General features: G+C 35.4%; 2 protein-coding genes across 4 annotated transcripts; both read right to left on the minus strand.

Moving 5' to 3' along the window:
- Positions 1-471: 471 nt before the first annotated feature.
- Positions 472-17,664, minus strand: LOC110038241 (hydrogen cyanide synthase subunit HcnC). 3 transcript variants are annotated; one of them, XM_020743010.1, is made up of 9 exons: positions 17,610-17,664; positions 17,258-17,529; positions 17,006-17,155; positions 11,430-11,626; positions 11,240-11,310; positions 10,968-11,127; positions 1,160-1,331; positions 726-881; positions 472-617 (listed from the first exon to the last, which is right to left on the minus strand). In XM_020743010.1, the coding sequence occupies exons 1-9, from the start codon at positions 17,648-17,650 to the stop codon at positions 487-489; spliced, it is 1,350 nt and encodes a 449-aa protein (XP_020598669.1). In that variant the 5' UTR covers positions 17,651-17,664; the 3' UTR covers positions 472-486. The 3 variants fall into 3 exon arrangements, with proteins under 3 accessions (XP_020598669.1, XP_020598671.1, XP_020598668.1); XM_020743012.1 differs by having other exon boundaries at positions 1,160-1,292; positions 11,412-11,626; XM_020743009.1 differs by having other exon boundaries at positions 11,412-11,626.
- Positions 7,901-8,948, minus strand: LOC110038242 (universal stress protein PHOS32-like). Its single transcript, XM_020743013.1, is given in 3 exon segments — positions 7,901-8,439; positions 8,442-8,726; positions 8,729-8,948. Coding segments are annotated over 3 exon segments (579 nt in total). The 5' UTR covers positions 8,835-8,948; the 3' UTR covers positions 7,901-8,251.
- Positions 17,665-23,735: the final 6,071 nt, after the last annotated feature.

Below are 23,735 nucleotides of genomic sequence, written 5' to 3' on the forward strand. Positions count from 1 at the left end.
TAATCATGATGCTTTCAGTTGAAAAACTACATAACTTTAAAAAGTGGAGAGGTGAGTGCACTATAAAAGCTAGAATTATGGTGGTTTTTTTACTGAATACAAAAATATGTTGACGCAAGTGTGTCTCTATATTTAAGCAAGAGAAAATTAAAAAAATATATCCTCAATAATAAGGACAAATCATAAATTAATATTGTAAATATTTATAATAAATACTTATGATAATATTGATATGATAATATTTTTAAGGGGCATTCAGAAACATGCCAACTAATTCCAATATTTACATATCTAACAACTTTACTTTATACAATTATACGAGCCAAATCTCTTATATCACATCAAAATAAAAAGTGAAATACGTCTTTTCATACATAGCAAAGTTGGTATGTATGTAAAAATTGAAGTTTAAGAGTTAGATACGTAAATACATGTACATCTTCCTACTTTTAAATGTAATAACATCAGTTGGATGGCAAAATACATTTAAGATGGAAGTATTTGCGACAATGTTAGAAGTAAACATACCAATGACAGCCCACTTCCTTCATGTCCAGTAGCTAGAAAAACTTTTGGAAGTCTCAAAACAGGACCTATCACTGGTTTACCATCAGGCACTGAAATAAAAGGATTCACAACTTAGCCTAAAATGTTTTCCCATCATATGCTTTAGAAAAAGCAATTCATTTTAGTGTCAAAAAGAATGACGAGACAAAGATGCTCACTATAGGGCCGAAAGCCCACTTTTATCTTTCCGTTCTCATTTAGCTGGAGAAGCAGATCGTTTAAAGCAGGAAGAAATTCGGAAGCACGCTCTAAAATACTCTTGACTATTTGTTTATCTACTTCTTTGCTGAATCCAGAGAATTCGCGGCTGCTTCCTAGAAAAGAAAAATAAATAAAAATTAAGCAATTAAGTATGAACGTTATTAATGCAATAAATCTCACAGCAGTAAGTAAAAAAGGCCATAAAAATGTTCTAAGAGCTGAAATAGACGTAAATTCTAGACTGCAAAGTAACCAGAAGAATCAGATCATGAAAGGAATAAAGTAAGAAAGTTCACAGTAAAGGAACTAGATGACAGCTCTAATATATTATGATGCAAGAGGCAGATAATGCAATATGATGTGCTAAAAAACAAGCCTGTCATAAATTTACCCAAAACAAGATTTCCATTCATATCAATGGTGGCAGTCATTGATACAGAGGACAAGTGCCGCGTATTCTCAACTGGTTGAGAACTGGCAGATTGATGAATGATGTAACCAACCTCCATTAGGCCATGGTTTAGCTGAATGCCATTGAAATTGTCAGAAACAATAAGGTGGCCCTGTAGATTAGAAAAGACGGAACAAGAATTTTATTGATTAGTATTTGCAAAAAATGTGATCTCAAAGTGAGGGGGAAATGAGAATGAATAAAAAGGAGAGGGTTGTCTGCCGTTATTTTTGAAAAAGAAATGAATGATTTTTGTAAATATAAAAATAGTTTTAATATAAATATGATTTTTGAAAGTAATATTTTAATTTTAAAAATAGATGAGACCAAACGAGTTTCACATATTAAATAGTTTAAACGGTTGAGTGCGATACCACAACTAATATACTATCCCGAAGGATAAGCATACCTTAACAGTAGACTCAACCACCTAAACTAAGAAGTTTGTGACATCCGTTTGGTCTGCAAAACCTTTTATGTATGACCGACAAGTTCCCCTACCTAATATAAAGATAAGATAAAGTTTATTTTACCTGGGTTCCAAGTTTTCTATAGAGGCAAACACCTATACTTAATTACATCTTAAATGACCGGAGTTACTTAAGAAGACTCTAGATTAAGATCAGTGGTTTTACCTTCAAGATTTCAAAGTTTAGCTTTCCAAGATTGGACACGGGAAAATCAAACGGGAGTGGCTCAAATAGGAACAATTATTTTAAGAAATCCAAAGGAGCGAAGAGTGAGGATATCACAGATCCAGGGAGAACCCCGGTGACCTCCCAACTATTCTATTGGTTGACTTTATGTCTTTGAAATGATGTTATTTAATGTTTAATCCTGCAATTTACTTTAGAATTAAGGACTTACATTCGCACGATATCTGATCGTGCAAATGACCTAAAAAGATAGAAGGATTTACAACATACCGTACGGTAACCTCGGAATCCTAAAAGTGTTAGAACTTATAATTGCACAACAGGGTTGTGCAAAAGCCTAAAGATAAGGTGAGGATTTATGTCGCGCTAAGCAAACCACCTCAAAATCCTATAACTTGTTATTTAAACTAAAGAAAATGTTTAGTTGACGTGAACTTGTTTTGATGTTGCAGATCCATCTCAAATTTGCTTTTCTGTGTGTCCTCGTCATGTTGCTCACGGTGTTCGCTCCAAACTCCCTATCGTAGCACCTTCGGATTTAATGTTAATTTTAAAGGTACATGCAATTGTTTAGTCAACGATCTCCTGTCGGGTACCTCCTATGAAACCAACTACTGGCCTCTTACTCTAAGGTGTAGTGTGTAAGAGAAACAGTAGCAGATACAAGTATAATGACAAAATTTAAGAAGTGAACTAGCATGCATTGTATCAACAAAAGAAATACCATCTAGAAAACTCAAGAAAGAGCGGCAAATGACCCATGACAAAAGAAAACTCGAGAAAATCGGCAAATGACTTATGATGGAAATCTCGAAGCAAAAAAAACAACAAATGGTAACTCAAGGAAAGTTACTGAGAACACGGGAGGATCCCGGAAAAAGACCACGAGTGCTTTACCAAAAGTTAGAATAAAATCCCACGAAAAAATCCGAAGAAAGAAAACCGCAAGCACTTAGGTCAGGGCTAAACTTAGATATTATATATCTGTACTCGAAAGACGTCGAAGGCTACTATCGGTCACCCGGATATATAGAACCCGCCACTCAACTAGAAGAGAGTCCTACTAAACATAACTTAAGAGGGTATTCCTTAGCTCGGTATTGATAATCAACAAGTAGACAATCAAGTTAAAATATATTTAAAATCTATATTTTAGCATGCACATGGATTTCAGGCATACAAAAGAAGGTTGTATCAATTTTGTAGTAAAAATATTTTTAAAAAAATATTATATTTATTCTTATCATGTTCTGTTCTTATCAGTTTTGAAAAGTTATGATTGTTCACGAGTCGATCACGCCGTCGGGCGGCGGGGTTCCAACAATTGCCAACAACCTAAGAAGGTACAGGTCCCCCGCTAGACTTGTGTTGGTGAATGATACTATCATCTTACAGTTTATCGGGTCCCAGGATTGGGTCCTGATGTCGTAGGATGAAATATCATTCTGCTCTACCACCGGCATGTCTTTGTCATTATCGCCCTAAGCCCCAAAAACAAAACTAACATACTTGCAACAATGTTTGATGGTTTCATATATAGCAAAAAGCTATATATGAGCACTTATGTGTCAGACATAAGCACCGAAAACTGAACCATAAGCACCGAAAACTAAGCACCGAAAACTGAACCAACAAGCAAGAAAGAAAAAATAAAAATGACGATGAGAGGGGAGAAATTGATCCACCCAAAAGATCGAGAAGATGAAGGGTGAATCAACCCTCAAAACTTGTAACGAAAGGAAGACCCAAGATCCTTGAATCAATCCAAGAAGGATATTATTTTCTCAAATCTTATAAATGGATCAACCCAAGAAGGGTATCCCTTCCAAATCTTGTTTCGAACAGGTCAAAACGGGCCCGAATCAATGTGTCAATTGTATGCAGCGGCTCCACCGCCACCTATATACTCACACACCCAAGCCTAAACTCAAATGTGACATTTATGTTATCCAAATTTTAATGTCGAACCTACGACAATTTTATGAGTTTTCAAATTCTTTCCAAACGGCAATCTTATTAGTTTTCCAAAAATAATATTTTAAAGTCTTTCAAATTTCATAAATCGAATAAGGGAAGTAATCCACAAACGACATTCTTTAAAATTCCTAAAATCTTGCAAACAATAAAGCCGTCTAATTTCAATTTCAACCACAAGATTTCCATGTCATATAAGCATGAAATAATACAAATAAAATCATATAAATGCTCACGGCCATGGGCAACAAAAAGGGACAGCCACCAGCCCAACTTAACACATATAGAAATCACAAGACAAGGTTCACGGCCAAGGCAGCAAGAAGAAGACCACCACCATTTAAGCTCCAGGGTAGGGACAACAAAATGACAGCCCACATCTCAAACTCACGGGTAGGGGCAGCAGCTACAACGAGCCAAAACTAAACCCCAAACCAATTTTTTAAATTATTTGGAATAGATCTCCACATGTATTCGAATAGGGGCAGCCAAGGGGAGCTAAAACCAAGGGCAACAAAAAGGCAAAAACATAGCCACATCTTAACCAAAACGAGCCTAACAGAGGGGGGCCAAATATAGAACAATATTCCAAGTAAAACCCAACCCAGAAAAAGAACCTAACCAAGCCAAATTCCAGGTGAAACCGAGCCTGATCTCAGGCCAAAAACGAACCCAACATAAGAGTTAAATCGAACCCAGCAAAAACACCATTCCAAGCCAAATAGAGCAGAATTTCAGCATTACCGAATAACAGCTCAGGCAAACCGAGCCCAACAGGAAAGGGAAACAAAAAAAAAAGCATGACAGATAAACCGGGCCCAGCAGGAGGGGTAACAGAAATATCCATAACAAGTACACCCGAGCCCAATCAAAGGAGCAAAATAAATAAACATAACAGGTAAACCCGAGCCCAACAGAGGGGCAAAACAGAGAAAATTTTCCAGCATTTATTTGGACAGGAATAACAATAATAAAAAACATCAATATTTCATTTTCAGTATGAATTCTAGATGAGCAAATATCATTTCAGAGTTTATAACTGTGGTTACCCAAATATTTCGAGCAGAAAAGAAACGCAAGCAATCCTTTCCCCTAAAATTACTTTTCCTTTAACAATAAATTGATTCAGCAAGGAGAAAAGAAAGAAGGGTACAGCTTTCAACATATAGGTATAAAAATGATAGAAGCATAAGAAGAAGATTTGCATATGACAATGGATCAAAACATGCTTTCCCTAAACTGCTATTTCAACTAATCAGCATAGAACTTCTAAATCAGATCTAATAAAAGTATTAAAGACCCAATACTTGATATCAATGCAATTACGGAATACCAGTTAAGACAAAACAAAGTCTCATGTATGCACTCCCTATTTTAACATCTGCAATATGTGTCGAGCAGGGTAATAGAACAAAGAAGAGAAGGAAGAAGTACCTTGCTCGAGATTTCCTAAAAGAAAACAACAGAAAAAAGAACACCAAGCTTCCAAACACCCAGCACACAAGGACCTATCCAAGAAGGAACTTCGGCAGAGCCTTCTTCTCCTAAAAGCCTCAAACAGCAACTAGCAAAACCTCAGTCTTTTTTTCTCTCAGAAAATTTTCAACAACCTAGAAAAGTAACCTAAGAAGCCTTTTTATATGCAAAAATGAGAGGGAGACAACCACCTACCAAAAGCTGGGTGGTCAGCCGAGAAGAAGGAATCGTCAGCATAAAGGAGGAATCGTCAGCATAAAGGAGGAGAAGGTAAAGCCTCGAGAAGAAGGGTTGGTCAGCCGGGCTCCCACGGCTGCATGCACAGGGACGAGCTGAGGGGCTGCTCGAGCCACGGGATCGAGTGGGGAGCTAAGTATGCGGGTAAAGGGATAAATAGGGTTTAAAATTATAAATGTTATTATAATTAATAATATAAATATAAATATATTTAATATTTCCAAAATAATATTTGATTTGTACATTTTTATTCATGCGTCACAGCATAACAAAATGGATGTCCTTTTTAGGAGATTCTGACATTCCAGACGCGTTGGCGTAGTTCATTTCGTCATCGGAGGTCGTTTTGACGAATTCATCGATTTGCGTGCAATTTGCTCGTGTGCGGAATTATGTCAATATGGGTATCTTTCCTAGCTAAAATTAATGTCTCGAATGCGTTAACGCAGTCCATTTCATCATCGGAAGTCGTCCGGAGAAGTTCGCATTTTCACCCTGTTTAAGCTCAATTCTAGTCTGATTTTGCGCAACTTAGTGGATTTTGTGCATTTTATAAGTGCTGATAAAGTCTTGAAGAGGTTTTCTTAGGGCTTGAGATCCTATTGGGAACTTCTCCTTGAGTTTCCACATGATAATCCTTAACCACTCGACCATACGACAATGATTTTGAGATCATCAATGCGAGACATCACAAGAGAAATAAGAAATGACTGGAATTTCTAAGGAGATGAATTCAAATACTAGTTTTCTAAGATAGTCAATAGGAACCTCTAGAGCTAGATCTTACGATCCTAAGAAAAAGAGTAATGACCTCAAAATGAGGTCAACAAGGGTATACTTAAAAGTGTTGCTTTTGCCTAATAGCCTGAATAGATTTTCATTAGAAGCACTGAGGGTAAAGTAATAACAGTTGAAAACAAGATATGGAATTTCCCAGAATTGAAAACAAACAAATATTGATTTGGCTAGAATTGAAAACCGTTGATTTTCAGAATTCAACAGAATTATATCTTTGATATGAAAAAGGGGATATAAATATCCTTACATGAATTCTAGAATAAAAAAAATAAGAAAAATAAAATAACAAGAAAGAAAGATATAACAACTTAATCTTAAATTAAGCAATTTCTAATAATTACTTGGAGATAAATGAAACAATATAAAATAAGAAAGGAAATAAATCCAATCCTCATAACAACATAAAATAATAAAGCATAAAATAAAAAAGAAAATTAATCTAATCCAAGAAAATAAATTTAAAATAGAAAAGAAAATATTTTGAATACAAGGAAATAAATCTAATATTCATAACTTCTAACACGATTAAATTATTTTCTAACACGATTAAATATTTTCTAACATGATTAAATTATTTTCTAATATAACTTCTAACACTTTCCCTTAAGTTGAAATATATATGACAACCATGTTCAACTAGATTTGAAAATATCAAATAATGGGCGAGTAAAAATTTTTTGTGAGGTAAAACTTGAAGTATGCATTTCGTACTTGGTAATCAACCCCAAGAACATTTAGGGATAATTTTAGTTGACCGTGGGTATCTTTGACTGTAGTTTCTACAGTGTCTGTAGGTAAGTAAAAGACTCTCACAGGTAACGCTCAAGAGAAATTTCCAAAGAAGTAGGCAACCTGCATAAAAAATTGACTTCTAGTTGAATGCGGTTGTCTTTGATTGTAGCTTCTGAAGTGCGTGTAAGTAGGCAGAAGACTTCTACAAATAATGTTGTAGGAAAGTTTTCGGGAAAGTAGACAATCTAGACGGAAAGCTGTCGGGTACGACTGCATGGAAAAGGAAGAACACATGCATGAAAAGTTGCTAGGTATGGCCTGCAGGTAAAAAGGAAGAGCACCTACAGAGAATGCTGCAGGCTATGGTTTGCAAAAGAAAAAGAACACCTGCAGGAAAAGCTGCAGGGTATGGCCCACAGAAAAAAAAGAACACCTGCAAGGAAAGCTGCAAGGCATGACCTACGAGTAAAAAGAAAGAAGACCTACAGAGAATATTGCAGGGTATGACTTGCATGAAAAGAAAGAACACCTGCAAGATAGAGCACCTATAGGAAATGCTGCAGGGTATGGCCTGTCGGAAAAGAAGAACACCTGAAGAAAAAATTGCAGGGTATGATTTGCAGGTAGAAAAAGAAGAATACTTGTAGGAAAAGCTGCAGGGTATGACTTGCAGAAAAAAAAAAAAATCTACAGGGAAAGCTGCATCTACAGGGAAAGCTGCAGGGTAAAAGCTGCAGGGTATGACCCAAAGGTAAAAAAGGAACAAAAAGGAGCTTGTTGTAGGAAAAAGTTCCGGAGGAGGGCTTGATACAAAAAAAATTTTCAGAGAAAGGCATGTTGTAGGGATTGCCTTAGGGAAAAACTCCAGAGGAGGGCTTGCTGCAAGGAAAAGCTCCGAGGAGAGCTTGCTGTAGGGGAAAGCTAAGGAGGAGAGCCTGGTGCAGGAAAAAACTCAGAAGAGTCTGTTGTAGAAAAAAACTCTAGAGGATGGTTTGCTGCAAGAAAAAACTCAAAAAGATGGCCAGCAGCAGGCAAAAGCTCTGGAGGTTGGGTTGGTATAGGAAAAAAGCTTCGGAGAATGGGCCTCTTGAAGGAAAAATCATCGAAGCCTTGTTAATCACAGTAGCAGTTATAGTGTTCGAAGTGATAGCATCTTCAGTCAGGCCCCTGCAGCTTCGTTAGGGTACCACACTACCGCCACAAGATACACACAGTGGTGAACATAATAATCGCTGACACTATCAAGCCTCCCTCTATCGCTCCTCTTAGATGCCCCAAATCCCTTGCTGCCCATAATATCAGCACCGAGCCCAAGCCTCTCTACCTCGAGGCAGAGCCTTTCCTTATGTCACGATCCTTTACAATGTGGATCTTAAAGGCGACATGAGACTCAACAAGCGGCTGGGTGAGATGATGTTCTTTAGTGATAGTGAAGGCATTGAAATCTTCCTCAAGTTCCTGTTGCGAGTGCTCAAAGCCAACTTCTTTAGTGGTAGCCACGGCCTCCAAAACGGAGAGGTCTATTGATCCCCAATTAGCACCATAGATAACAGAAGTGGAGTGAACATGAAGGAGGATGACGACATCATCGGGTCGAAGGTAGTTATGGACAACCCAATTCACAGTGTACGCGCTTCTTCGTTCAGATCTATAATGATCGCAATTCGATGATGAGAGACTGTAGTTGGGTTCACCGCGGCCGCGAATGAGAAGAAGAGCCACGGTGATGATGATTGAATCATTTATGCTTCGGCGATTGAAGTAAAGGCTACATGGAAACGACAAAAACTACAGAAACCTGCTGAGAAACAACAGGGAAGCCTGTAGTAGCCTGCAGGAAGGTTCAACGGTAGAAGCCAGCATGAAAAACTCAGCAGCAAGACTTTCCAGCCAGCAATGGGAGAGCCATCAGTGAATCCAGCGGCTGAAACTTGCAGGGACAGGAGTTTCCAGCGTAAAGAAGTGGTCGGCGGCTGGAAAAAACAACAGTAGAAGGCCTGCAGGAGGTTCCAACGGTTAATTCCCACAGGAAGGAGTTCCAACAATAAGGGCCTGTAGGAAGAGGAAGTTCTCGAAGTCTATGGCCTACAAGAGGGAATTCTGGCAGCGGGAAAGACTACGGGAGGAAATTTCAGCAGAGGGGCCTACATGGAGAGAAAGTTTCTGGTGGAAAAACTGAAAAGAAGAGACAGAGGGAGGGTCTGCAGCACGACAAAGAACGACGGTTGTAGGGAATAGAAAGTTTCCGGCAGCAAAAGACTCTATCATGTTGATTTTCAGAATTCAACGAAATTATATTATTTATATGAAAAAAGGGTATAAATACTCTAACATGAATCCTATATTAGGAAAGACAAAAAAAATGAAGTAACATGAAAGGAAAGATATAATACATATATCTTCAATTAATCAACTCCTAATGATTATTTGGATAAAGGAAACAACATAAAATAAGAAAGAAGATAAATGCAATCCTCAAAATAATATGAAATAGGAAAGCATAAATTAGGAAAGAAAATTAGTCTAATTCAATAAAATAAATCTAAAATAAGAAAGGAAATAAATCCAATCAAATGAAATAAATATAATCCTTATAACTTCTAATAAGAGTAAATTATTTCCTAATATAACTTCTAATAAAAATAATTAACTATCTCGGTCAAGGAAGCTGCAGCCAACAGAGAAAGTTTCGGAATAATGATCCTTAGTGCTAAAGACAGAACATAAAAAAAACCAAAAGCTTTTTAATCTTAGTAAAGTCTCATTTGGTGGAAAACTAACCACAAAAAAAAGTTAATATTTTGCATAATACGCATAAGAAAAAAGTGGCAAGGATGTTTTTAATAGTGTTGGATAGACACAAAAATGATAAGAAAATAGAGTATTACTTGGGTGTAAACAAGCCAAACTTGAGTGAGCCCAATATATGTTTGTGTTCGGCTCGTTCGAATTTTTTTTGGTTCGAAATAAGCTCGTGTTTGAAATGGCTCGTGAATAACGTGTTTGTGTGTGGCTCGATTCGATATCATGTGTTTGTTTCAACTTGTATTCGGCTCGAAATAAATTATGGAATAATAATTTATTGAAATTTAATAAATCAAAAATAAAAATATTCAATTTCAAAAAAAATATTTTAAACATTTCCAGAATAGCCGAGTGCAACAATAAGTTCTCAACTAAGTGTGCTTTATTTTTATATTTAAACATCGTTGATTAATAATTTCTTCCTGATTGTGGTTTCGATTGTGGGACTAAATGCAGAAAGCACATGGGGTGACACTACAAGGCAAACAGGTCGGGATTTCGGTAAAAATTCTATGGGCATTTACATAAACACAACCCAATTATTATGTAGTTACATGACTAAAGAAAACACATAGGAGAAGCATGATTTGGAAAACTTCTAGGGGCATGGGGCATTTACATACATACCACCCAATTCTTACCGAATTCTTATGTATTTACATATCTACCAACTAAGTTTTGTTTTTTATATTTATACAAACTGAATTTTTGTTATCATATGAAAGATACACCTATTTTAACTTTAAGTATTATTTATTTATTATTTAAATAATTTGAGCTAAAATGAGTCGAACAAAAGTTTAATCATGTTCAACTCGTTTATAAATCAAGCTCAAAAAATTGGTGTGTTTGGCTCATTTGCTTAACAAAAATATTGAACACAAGCTATTCACTGACAGCTCTTAAGTATGAGCATTATGTGCACGAGTGATGTCACTACTCATGAGAAGATTAATTGCATCCACAACAACCAATGACAATCTGCAGCAAAATTAGATTAGAATGGTGTAAATGTAAAAGCTAAGCTTTTCAATGAAATAAAAGGTGCATAGGATGATTTCTAAGAAAACCTTTCTGGGCTTCACAGGTACTGGGACAATGCCAGTCCCAACAAAAAGGCTTTGCATCAAACACCCGCTCCAAGCACCAGCCGCAATAACAAGAGCCTTCTTAAAATGCAGGATGTTCTTAGAAGTACGAATAGCATCATGTACTGTATTTATTTCTGATCTGCATGGTGTTAGATAGTCAAATAAGTTGACTTGTTATGGAACTAGCAATTCAAGGCAATAATACATTTAATAAAGTCAACTTCATGATGAAAGGGCACAACGATAGAGACCTGACTAAGCATAATGCAGGGTCATTGTAGAACTCAGCGTATCTTCCTCCAGAGGCAAAGCATTTATTACCCTAGCACAATAGTCCGTTTGCATCAGAAGGACCTAATTAACTGCACCAATAATAATTAGCAAATTGAATTTAACAAGGTACCGAAAATTATTTCAGGGTACCTTTTCAATGAAACTAACAGTTTTAAAGGCATCTATCTGACAATCATCTAGAAAAAATGCAGCACAACCTTCTTTTCCAACTTCAAGTGCAGGCTCCCTAGAAAGCAAAGAATTTGCAGACAAGAATTCTGCTCTGAGCCCAGTATGAGAAAGAAGCATGACTCTTTCCTCCAAGATGGCTCGTTCTTTGGAAGTTCTACCAATTAACAAGCTTCCTGTTAATGGCAAATGCAGAACAACATTCTCATCTCTAACACAAACAAAAACATGAGTAGTTAATTCTTAAAAGCGTAATAAGAAATCAATATGACTTTATTTGAACAAGGGTACAATCTAACAACAAAGATAGTAAACAACATGCTATTTTAGGAATGCTAATGATGATGAGCACCAAAGAGATGGGATAAGGCAATGAATTCATGAACTCATAAATTAAATGATTAACAAAGAAGGCTTTACAACCAATAATACTTTAACAGCATTATAGTGCCAATGTGTTAAAGAGAAAAAAAGAACATAATGAAAAGTTGAGCGAATGACAGTTGGGATACGCTCATTAGTTATCACAGTCATGAATGCTTTGTATTGAGCTCTACATTAACCATAACTTTTATCATTTTATTTATTTTCAACAAACTTTGAAGTTACTAATGATGTCAATTGTTTACCTGGTTTCTACTGTTTTCACACAGGTCTTGAATAAGGCCGTGAGTTAATGAAAAACTCCCAAAATTCAAAGAAGACAAAAGATGAAGAACCTATAAAGTTTCAACTACTAGATAAGAAAGAATCATGAAAAGGGAGATCAAAAGGGTACACCTAACAAGTTCTAGAACATTAAACATTTCATGGCCCTATGAAGGTTAAGGGTCTATTTGGGACCACTTTCTGAATGTTTTGCATTTTAGAGCACCACCACAATTTTGTTTGGGATGCTGTTTTATGGAAATTTTTGTGATGGAAAGCTTTTTTTTTTTTCCAACAAGATCTGTTAAAGTGCGGTGGCTATAAGAAAGTTGTTGCTTGATTTTTTTAAAAAGGATATATATTTACAATTCCCACCGCAGCTTTCTAAGAAGTCATTTTCTCCACCATAATATTACAATCAACTTTTTAAAAAGCTGCAGCCGCCACAAATAGAACCTAAGTGATGAGTTTCGCTACCATGCTCTCAAAAGCAAGTGTCCACTATAGATTCCTTATTATAAAAATACTAGAATAAGCAAAAAATATAGTAAAAGTATCAAAATATGATGGGAACGTGCAAGGATTCTTCAAGGGAGTGAATAGCAAATTATTTCCCTATATTATTAATTATTAGGCAATGCCTACTAACTAATGGTCAAGTTAGACAAATGTTTGCCAGAATATGACAGAGAACAAAATGGTAAAGTTGTAAGGAAAGGGTATATGAAGTACCATAAAAATCCTCACAAGTAAAATATTTTGGCTTTCATTTGGGGCTCATCAGCTTAATACTTTGGCCAATTTATTATATTCCAATAATTAAGAGTCAAACAAGGCCATAAAAGAGTTAAATTGCCTTTGATGGCCTATTTATTCTTTCGACTGAAATTTTTGTTTTTTTTTAAATTTATGTTAGGCCTATATATATTGAAGTTTTATCCATCCAAATTGCCTTACAACATCATGTATATGGTTTAGGTTTCAAATTCATTCAGATTAGGACATATTTAACCATCAATTATAAGGATGCAAATGTTCTGCCTATGCTTGAAATAGGTTTGAAAAAAATTCAAATATATTCGAATTAAATTTAGCTTTAGAAGTAGCTATGATGCAACACATGATATTCAAATAACTATCAATTAAGCATCCTTAGAATCATAATTTCTTTCATAAAAGTCATGAACATCATTAGAATCATTGATTTCATTTTTGTATTTCTCCATATGATTATGCAAGTTCCTACACACAAACTCACAAACAAAATCAGCAGTTTAATGCACTTAATCATTTCCTTGCAAAAATCTTTGAAAAAGATGCAAAAGTAGTTGATTTCTCCTTAGCCTCCCTATTGCCGGTGGTGCTAAGCTCATTTACTTTAACAAATTGATACACTCATTGAATATTTAGTAACCATGTAAAACACATGACAATTAACATTGGTCAGAGATTGAAAAGCATGCTTAAGCGATGGAATGTGGTGAAGTAAAATTTCTCTCTTGAAGTCAGGTCACCAACCAGAACTTTACCATACAAATGTTGTTTTAAGATTTTCAATGTTATCAGAATGCTAAAACATTTCTTCAAAATTTTTCATGTATTTAGGTAAAATTTTGGCCCTTGTTTTAATGAATTAAGTTTATTGAAGAAAAGTTCAAGATATGATGAAAAAAATAATTCTTTTAGAAATTCTTTTATATCAACCCAAGTTAATATTTCTCTTTGCCTCTTCATGCTCAACAAATAAATTCTACTTTGAACTGCTAATTTATTTTAGTACATCTCATTTATCATCAAGAAAATATGGTTTGCCATTCAAAAAATCTTTTACAACTAATAAACTACCAACAACCTTAAGAACATGATATATAAAAAATTCAATTTAATTTTTCTAGGTTTGTCATCAAATGGGCAAAATTTTGACTCCTATGTTTTATGTAAGCATCATTGTTAAATACATTGAACTTTTTATCAAGATGATTCTTTTGTTTTTTGTCAGAATTAACATTTACATGATTCATTCATTATTGTAATTGGAATTTGTTGAATCCTGATTTGTTCGTGAATCACACCCCAAGGGTCAGAGCATAAAAAAATGAGAGAGAGAAATGAACAGTAATAAATAGTAAAATGTCTAATCTATTAGCCCATACTCATAAAATGATCTCCCTATTTATGAAGAAGAGTATACAATATATGATATTATATTTTTGCCCCGGCTTTAATGGGCATTGTACATGATATTTTAGATATTTTACATGTACGAGTCTATTGCTCAATTGCCTTTTAACTTAGTCGGCTGGACTTAATTAACTTTAGGTCGGCAGGACTGACTTGATCAGCTAATTTTTGTTGATCGGTTGATCTAGTATGACTATCCACCCTCGATCCTGGATGAAGAGCTCCTGCCGCCAGACAAGACTAGACTATCGAGCAGAAGATGAATCACCGTAACCCGATAGATAGCTCATTTCTAAACAAGAGGATCTTTTGGGATGATTGTAAAGTTCTATTATATTGTCAATTCTTGGTTTCTAATGAGAAAACTAATGTGCATCCGTGGGACGGTATATGGTGTTGAGGAACTAGATTCATTCCTAGTGTCACGGAGAGGTAGGTTGATGTCTTCGCTCAGCTTTCAAGTGGTAGATAGCTCGAGTGCTTATCTGTCTTGCTCTAATATGATCGGCTCGGACTTCGATCGTTCTTTTTGTCCTTATCCTGGCTCGGCTAGCCTTCATTCTTGGTTCGAAAATTGGGTCAGTGGGGCCTCCTAGTTTCCATTCGGTGAGCTCTCCTTTGTTGTATTCCCTTCCTTCTGGAATGTTGGATCTCCTCGAGATTCATGATGGCACATTCTTGATGTACGGAATCCACTTCAAACATGGATTTAATTGGTTTTCAAATTACCGATCTTTATTTTACCCATATCAATGACATCACATATTTGATTTTGTTTAGTTATCAACTCATTTGCGAGATGATTAGAATTTTATCCATTTTATGATATGTTAAACTATCTATACAATTAGCCTTACATCTCATGCAACCTAAAGCTCTAATATCAATTGGATGCAAAAAAAACTCAAGGTTAGATTTCCAAATATAAGTATGATAATGGCGCAAAATTACTTGTTGTCAATAAGGAGCACTAAGATCTTACTACAATTGCATATTGAAATAGATTGACCCCTTAGTCACAAGGAGGACGAGTCAATTGGAGTTAAGAGGCAGAACAAAGATGGAATTAGAAGACTTTGAATGAGACAATAATTTGGCCAAAGGTATAGATTTGGATCATCAAGTTGGAACTTCAGCGGAATATATAAAACGCATGCAAAGCACTACCTTGCACCCCACGGAATTAAGTTGAATAATTTTCTCTTTACACATGTTAAATTAAATATTACTTGCATGCATGAAGCGCAAATCTACTCTTCAAATGAAAATAGAACATGCAAGAACTGATGGCAGTATAGCTTGAAAAAGACCACAACATTTTAATCATTTTCAACAAGCATTAATGGACAACCCTATCCGACTAAACTTATAGGATCTCAAATGACCGCATCTAACATAACATAAACCTCTATTACAAATTTAATGCATAACAACTCATAGTTAGGGTTTCTAATGAAATGAATATGATGCATGTTGAAGTCATTGTTGTTTTTTAAGAGTACTAAGGATGTACTATAGCTGTCTATTGAGCCCAAGCATTAGGTTCATAAATTCTCTGTAGTTTACAAAAAACTAGGTTGCCTCCTATGACAGAGAAGCGGTGTTAAAAAACAGTAAGAGATAAGATAGGCATGCAATCAAAGAAAGTTGAGACAAAGTTGTGGCCAAAAACACAAAATTGTGTCATCAAGTTGGCTCTACTGCACATTATAGGAAAGCGCATGGAAAGTATTATCATGACAATAAGCTGAACAGTTTTCTACTTACACATGAAACTATGATGATCTCACAGCCACAAACAAAATTTGGTTAAATTAAATTCTACTCACATAAAAAAAATACTAGTTCTACTCATCAACTGGAAATAAAAAACAAAACAAATAACGGCAACATGGCCAAACAAAAGGTCTTAGCATCGGTTCCTTTAAAGACCCAACTCCAAATAAACATTCTTTTCCACAATTGGATAACTGAGGCCAATCCCTCTGAGTAAATTTCCTTACGATGATCGGCTCTCCTCAATTGGATAACGATCAACAATATACCATTATAATTAGCTCCATTCTCGACCCAACTTAAACTTTAATGTTGATTTAATGTAGAGTGTCTTAGGGTTAGATTTTCAAATGCAACTAATATAATGTGTGTTAGATTTAATAATGTCCATAGCCAGTGCTAAAACTTACTACAATGCATATTGAACCAAAAGGTAAAGTTCATAAATTCTCTTTAGTGGATTAAAGTTTATATGAGATTTGGTTAACCCAGTAGGCATACAAAAGGTGAGCCAAGTTAAGATACGGGATAAAGATAGAATAAAAGAAAGTTAATTGAGAGAAACTTTTGTCCAAAAGTAAGGATTTGCATCATCAAGTTCGCACCATCACTCAATATAGGTAAGTGCATGCGACGCATTACCTTATACAACATGACGTTAAGTTTAATAATTTCCTACTTACACATGTAATATGTTAGCCATGAGCAAAATGTGAATTGATTAAATATGTAAATAGGAGAGTTTTGAAAGTTATGTATTACTGTGACCAAATGATAACGGAGAGGGAGAGACTCAGAAGAGTGTTATTTTTATGTTATTTGAAGTATTGACTGTTATGTGAGTGAAAATTGAAGCATAAACGCTAAATACTTAAATCCCCCCTTTGAAAAATCGTAAAACTAAATTTAGGGGAAAAAAAATGGAACTTTGTAAGAATGGAAGAACTGACCAGTTTTTTTCCACCCAAGCACTTGCAACGGATCCAATCCCTTCCGTCGCACACTCTCCGCCAACTCCTCCCACAAATGCTTACTTCTCAAAGCTAGCTCCCATGTGTCGCTTCCAGGAGTTCTGTGCGCCATCCATATATAGCCTTGCCCTGAACTCAACAAAGAAATTGACGAAAGAATGGCACTACAAAATACCCTAAATCAAAAAACAAAATGACCAATAAAAAAGAAGTTCAAAAATCGAGCCTCACCGGCGCCAGTTGCGCCAGAGCAAGGGAGGCCAGCGTCCACGACGGCGACGGAAAGTTCCGATTCGAGCAGCAGCTGGCGGGCTATGGAGAGGCCGATGATCCCTGCTCCCACGACAACAACGTCATGCTCAAATTGCTGGAGGAGGGCGGTGGTCGCATGGATTATATCACGTTTACGCCTTAAAATGGGAAAGAACTTAAAGAATTGGGAGCGTCGCCGCCATTGCAGTGCTGATGCAAGAGCTTTGGAGGTTGAATTTAGGTCAAATAGCTTTGGAGGAGGAAGAACGAATGAGTTCATAGCTCCCAAAAAAGCGAGATTGTAAGTAGGATTTTATATCATTAACTCTGGGAGATCTGGGGCTTTGGAGGAGGAAGAACGAATGAGTTCATAGCTCCCAAAAAAGCGAGATTGTAAGTAGGATTTTATATCATTAACTCTGGCAACAGCATCAAATATAAATGAAGTTAAAATTTTTAAAATTTTGACATTAAGTTCAATAGAACGTATAACTATGGGAGAAACTGGATTATCTTATTTTTATCATATAATTTTCTTTTCAAATAATTCTCTCTTCTAAATTATGAAAATAATTCAAATAGGAGAAGAACTCGAAAAAAAAGATGTACAATGAAAATAGGCAAATAATTAAAAAAGAGTGAGGAGAACTTTGATTAGGAAACCTTCGCGCGATAGCTCAAGAACGTATATCCAAAACTAGATTGGACTAAAGTGAATCCTGACTACCCTAAGACCAAAGGAAAGAAACCTCTAATTTTCAATAACTCTCTAAGAGGTAGAATAGGAAAAGGTGGGACGCATAGTTGTCAATTAAATCATGGAGATGCCTCTAAAAAGGAAAAGAGGAGAGGGTTCCACCCAAAGAGCTAAAACCACCTCACAAAGGACTTACACCCTTGCTGGATCGGGGGAGCCTCTAAAGGCCTAGTTGTGCTAGACAACATTCTAGGTAGAAAGTTTATGTTTATCTTAGTCGATTGAAGGAGCATGGGGACTCCTCATCGAGACATGCAAATAATGCAATAATTTGCAGTTAAACTTAAGTGTGGAGGCCATATTAGAGATGATTTAGGTGATTGTCGTGTCATGTAGCATATTTTAAAACTGGCCCGAAGATCATGCAAGAAAGTCAAGTAGAAAGTAAATTGCTTATTTTAAAGTCGGGATATTTTAATCCTAAATATTTTTATTAATCTTGAATTTTTATTTATTATGAGGATTTCCAAAAGACATTTTTGGGTCCTTAATCGGCTTAAAATGCATTTTTTGTATGAGCTCGGACAAACCATAAGCTTAGAAAGAGAAAATATTAGGCGCACTGCACCATTATAAATCAAGCAAAGTAAAATAATAAAAGGTCGGATGTCGCTGGGTTAGGCTCCGCATATATTTGTCTGATCTTAAGACTATACAACAATAGAAAATTTTAAGACTTAAGGTATGGTATACAAGTAACTGCTCTTGGTCCCCTAAATGTGGTTTGGTGCATCGTGCGCCTCGAAACCCGTGTCTGTACCTTATTTTTGATACATATTTTCCAAGGACTCTAAAATACATATGAAAGTCTATGAAAAACTTGATTTGCATAAAAGGGTTAGCACGGTTTATATTTACGCAACACATAAATGTTTTGTTTTGTTTTTTCAAGCCATTTTATTTGGTTTTGGTGTGGTTGTTTTTTTGTTTGGGTTTTTGTTTTATTTTTCATGCCGTGTCATTTGATTTTATTTAGTTAGGTTTGTCATGTCATGTCATTTTGTTTTATTTTGTTTTGTTTATCATGTTTCTGTTATTTTATTGTCTCGAGGTTATGCTTCAGAATGTCATCCTGCAAAACAGAGTTAGCACACTCTATAACACGCAAAGTAAATCTAATGCGCAATTTATTTTATGTCTAATGAACCTGCAAAACAAAGCACAATTAGCATGAAATCATGTTTAAATTAGTTAATTTAGTTTATTGAATAATTTTTAAACGACCCGATCAAGATGTATACGTCTCTGTCGTCCCAGGGTCGTAAAGTATTCAAATCTACTTAGTCCGAAAGGTGTTTAAACCAGGACTGGAAGATTTTTGTCAGCAACCACAAATTGTGTTATCCAAGAAATCTTCGTAGATCTAAACATGGATGTTCAAGCTGTGTTTGTGTTGGCGCTATTTTTGGTTGGAGAAGTTGCCCATAAGAAACTATCAGTCACCGAAATAGAAATCCCGTCGCCCGCTTCGGAAGGACATTTTAATTTACATATATATTTAGTTTTAGAAAATATAAAATCAAACTGACCCAATATTTTTCATAGTTTAAATGAAAGAGCGTTGTACCTCAAATCATATATCTATCCCGAAGGATAAACACAAGCTTGAGAATGAGGCTCGATTAAATAAACTAAGGAATATATGACATCCGTTTGCTCTGCAAAACCTTTGTATTTACCGATAAGTTCCCTTATTTAATATAAAGGATTAAATAAGGTTTATATTAAGCTAAGTTCGGACATGCTTCATATAAGGGCAAGCCCCTATAGTTAATTACATCTTAAATGACCAAAGTCACCTAAGAAGATTCTCGATAAAAATCAGGAAATATATCTTCAAGGAGTTTCAAAGGGTAGGACTTTTTAATGAGATCGGACGTAATGGTATGAAAGAGGATTGGTTCAAGTTTGGAACATTTTGTTGTAGCTAGGGGATGTCATGGATCAAGAGGAGAACCCTGGTGACTTCCCAAGCTATCCTAATGTTTGGCTTCATTTCTGAGGAGAAATATTTAGGTGTTTCATCCTGTCAATTTTATTAGGATTTGGGCTTACATTCGTGTGAAACTATCACACAAATAGCCTGAAAGATGTGAGAATTTAGGTCGTGACAAACGACAACCTCGGAATCCTAAGACGAGTTAAGGCTTATATTATATAACAGGGTTATACAAAAACCTAAAGATAAAGTGAGGATTTACGTTTCATAAGCAAGCAACCTCGAAATCTTATGACTTTGTTGCTTATATCTAAGGAAGGAAGATTGGTTTAGCTGGGGAAGACATGTTTTGCTGTTGAAGATGACCGTGCTGCCCACCATGCTAGCTCCAAGCACCTTGCTGTGACGAGTTTGAGTTTTCTAGTGTGTCAAGTTATGATGTCAAAACATGTGGCCCTATGGTTGAAGTTCTTTAAATTTTATGGGGGCATGTTAAAGTTGATTAGAGTGACACCAGTTAGGATCCTAAGGTTCCCTCGTTCTGAGACCACTATTTTCTATTTGATTTACTTAGTCCAAATGAACTTACTAAACTCAACTTAATGAGTTTCATAATTTCATTTAGACCGTGGGAAGCCTCGTCAGCAACCCTATGTTACCTCCTCTAAGGAATTCCCGATCATCCGATAGAGACATCTTAATTTAGTTGCAATTGTAGTTTTGTGTGATGTTTGTGATTAAACTTTAAGTTGTTTTATATTTTGAATGTTGTGGCGGTGAATTTTATCTTGGTTGATTTTAGTTTTAGTTTTGGTTTTGATTTTGTGACTATCCTGATAGTTTTAGTTTTCATGCAGGTTGACATCGTTGTTTAACATGAAATTTTTTGTAAGCATAAAAGTATAAGAAAGACGATGCTGAAAACTTTAAAAGTGTACCCGACGAGTCTTCTCGTTCCACCTTCTGAAACTTAAAATGCATGTGAGGGCAGTTTATGTAGAGGCAAAAAAAAGTAAGGTTTTGGTAGTTTTTCTAACCCTATGTCATATCTTGGTGGGTCCTTAGGAGTTTAATTAATGATGATTTTGTCAAGCAAAACATATTAAGTTTAGTAGATCTCTGAGGTATCCAACAGATCTAGAGAAAAAAATAGGTTTGTGCTACTCTCTCGCTGCCTGGTGGAAAATCTCGAGTTCTTTTAAACATATTATGTTGCTTAATAATTCATCCTGTAAATACTCTTAGTGCTCAGTGAGCATTGATGTCTCAATTATCCCAAGAATAGGGTAATTATCACTCGTAATTAAATTTAAGAATTATGTGGGTGAAGACCCTTAAAGAGGCAAGTTTATAAGACTTAGCCAAATTTTGACTTGGGCTTGTAGTGTTTGAAAGATGTTCTAATTTTCAATGATGTTTACTTTTATAATCCTTATTTAAATGAAACTTGATTTAGCCTAAGTCACTACTAAGCCCTTAAGATTTTGGTGAGTGTCTTAATCATTGCAAATGAAATTATTTAGTTTTGAAGATTATGTGGGTGAAGACCCTTAAGGAGGCAAACTAGTGTTATTGGAACACTTAGCCAAATTTTGGTTCTAATTAGGCTTGTAGTGTTTGAAAGACGTCATAGTTTTAATTGATATTTACTTTTCTAGTCCTCGTTTAAATGAAACTTGATTTAGCCCAAGTCACTACTAAGCCCTTAAGACCTAGGTGGGTGTCTTAGTTAGTTTTGAAAAGGTTAAGCTTTAGGTGGTCATGATTCATGCTTTCAATTTTATTTGAAAATAAAAATAGAGGTATTAAATTGATCAATTATTGACTTCAAAAGTCATACCCTAAAGTCCTGGGCTCATTTATTTTAATAAACTTCCAAATTTTAATAATTTAGAAATTTTTTAACTTATCTTTTCAATTAAGAAAGTGAGGTTTGTTTCTACCAATTAACCCTTTGTGTTTCAAACATCCAAATTATGATCATAGGTTGCCTATTTTCCTCCTTTAATTAAGCCTAAAAGTTAATTAAGGCTAAATTTCCAAAATTACACATTTGACCCTAGGCTCTAACACTTCATAATTTGTCAAATTCAATTCAAATGACTTTAGAAATTTTATCCTACCTCACTCATGGGTCAACTGAGACATAAAAACCTAAAGATAAAGTGAGGATTTACGTTTCATAAGCAAGCAACCTCGAAATCTTATGACTTTGTTGCTTATATCTAAGGAAGGAAGATTGGTTTAGCTGGGGAAGACATGTTTTGCTGTTGAAGATGACCGTGCTGCCCACCATGCTAGCTCCAAGCACCTTGCTGTGACGAGTTTGAGTTTTCTAGTGTGTCAAGTTATGATGTCAAAACATGTGGCCCTATGGTTGAAGTTCTTTAAATTTTATGGGGGCATGTTAAAGTTGATTAGAGTGACACCAGTTAGGATCCTAAGGTTCCCTCGTTCTGAGACCACTATTTTCTATTTGATTTACTTAGTCCAAATGAACTTACTAAACTCAACTTAATGAGTTTCATAATTTCATTTAGACCGTGGGAAGCCTCGTCAGCAACCCTATGTTACCTCCTCTAAGGAATTCCCGATCATCCGATAGAGACATCTTAATTTAGTTGCAATTGTAGTTTTGTGTGATGTTTGTGATTAAACTTTAAGTTGTTTTATATTTTGAATGTTGTGGCGGTGAATTTTATCTTGGTTGATTTTAGTTTTAGTTTTGGTTTTGATTTTGTGACTATCCTGATAGTTTTAGTTTTCATGCAGGTTGACATCGTTGTTTAACATGAAATTTTTTGTAAGCATAAAAGTATAAGAAAGACGATGCTGAAAACTTTAAAAGTGTACCCGACGAGTCTTCTCGTTCCACCTTCTGAAACTTAAAATGCATGTGAGGGCAGTTTATGTAGAGGCAAAAAAAAGTAAGGTTTTGGTAGTTTTTCTAACCCTATGTCATATCTTGGTGGGTCCTTAGGAGTTTAATTAATGATGATTTTGTCAAGCAAAACATATTAAGTTTAGTAGATCTCTGAGGTATCCAACAGATCTAGAGAAAAAAATAGGTTTGTGCTACTCTCTCGCTGCCTGGTGGAAAATCTCGAGTTCTTTTAAACATATTATGTTGCTTAATAATTCATCCTGTAAATACTCTTAGTGCTCAGTGAGCATTGATGTCTCAATTATCCCAAGAATAGGGTAATTATCACTCGTAATTAAATTTAAGAATTATGTGGGTGAAGACCCTTAAAGAGGCAAGTTTATAAGACTTAGCCAAATTTTGACTTGGGCTTGTAGTGTTTGAAAGATGTTCTAATTTTCAATGATGTTTACTTTTATAATCCTTATTTAAATGAAACTTGATTTAGCCTAAGTCACTACTAAGCCCTTAAGATTTTGGTGAGTGTCTTAATCATTGCAAATGAAATTAACTTATAAGTGACGATGATGATTCATGTTTTTGTTTTTTTTTTCATCAAGTAGGGGTATTAAATTAGTGAGTTATTAACACCCAAAATCATACCCCTAAATCTTGGATCATTTAATCGGCTAAACTCTCAAATTTATGTAATTTAAGGAAATTTCAAATTTATCCTTTTTAATTAGGACAAGTGACGTTGGTTTCTACCAGTTAACCCCTTGTGTTTCAATCATCCAAATATGTTAATTAGAATCAAAGATTTCCCATTTCCCTTTCTGAAATTAGGCCTAAATGTTAATTAAGGCTAAATTTCCAAAATTACACATTTGCCCCTAAG

The sequence above is a fragment of the Phalaenopsis equestris genome, unplaced genomic scaffold (assembly GCF_001263595.1).
Source record: "Phalaenopsis equestris unplaced genomic scaffold, ASM126359v1 Scaffold232296, whole genome shotgun sequence".
Lineage (NCBI taxonomy): Eukaryota > Viridiplantae > Streptophyta > Magnoliopsida > Asparagales > Orchidaceae > Phalaenopsis > Phalaenopsis equestris.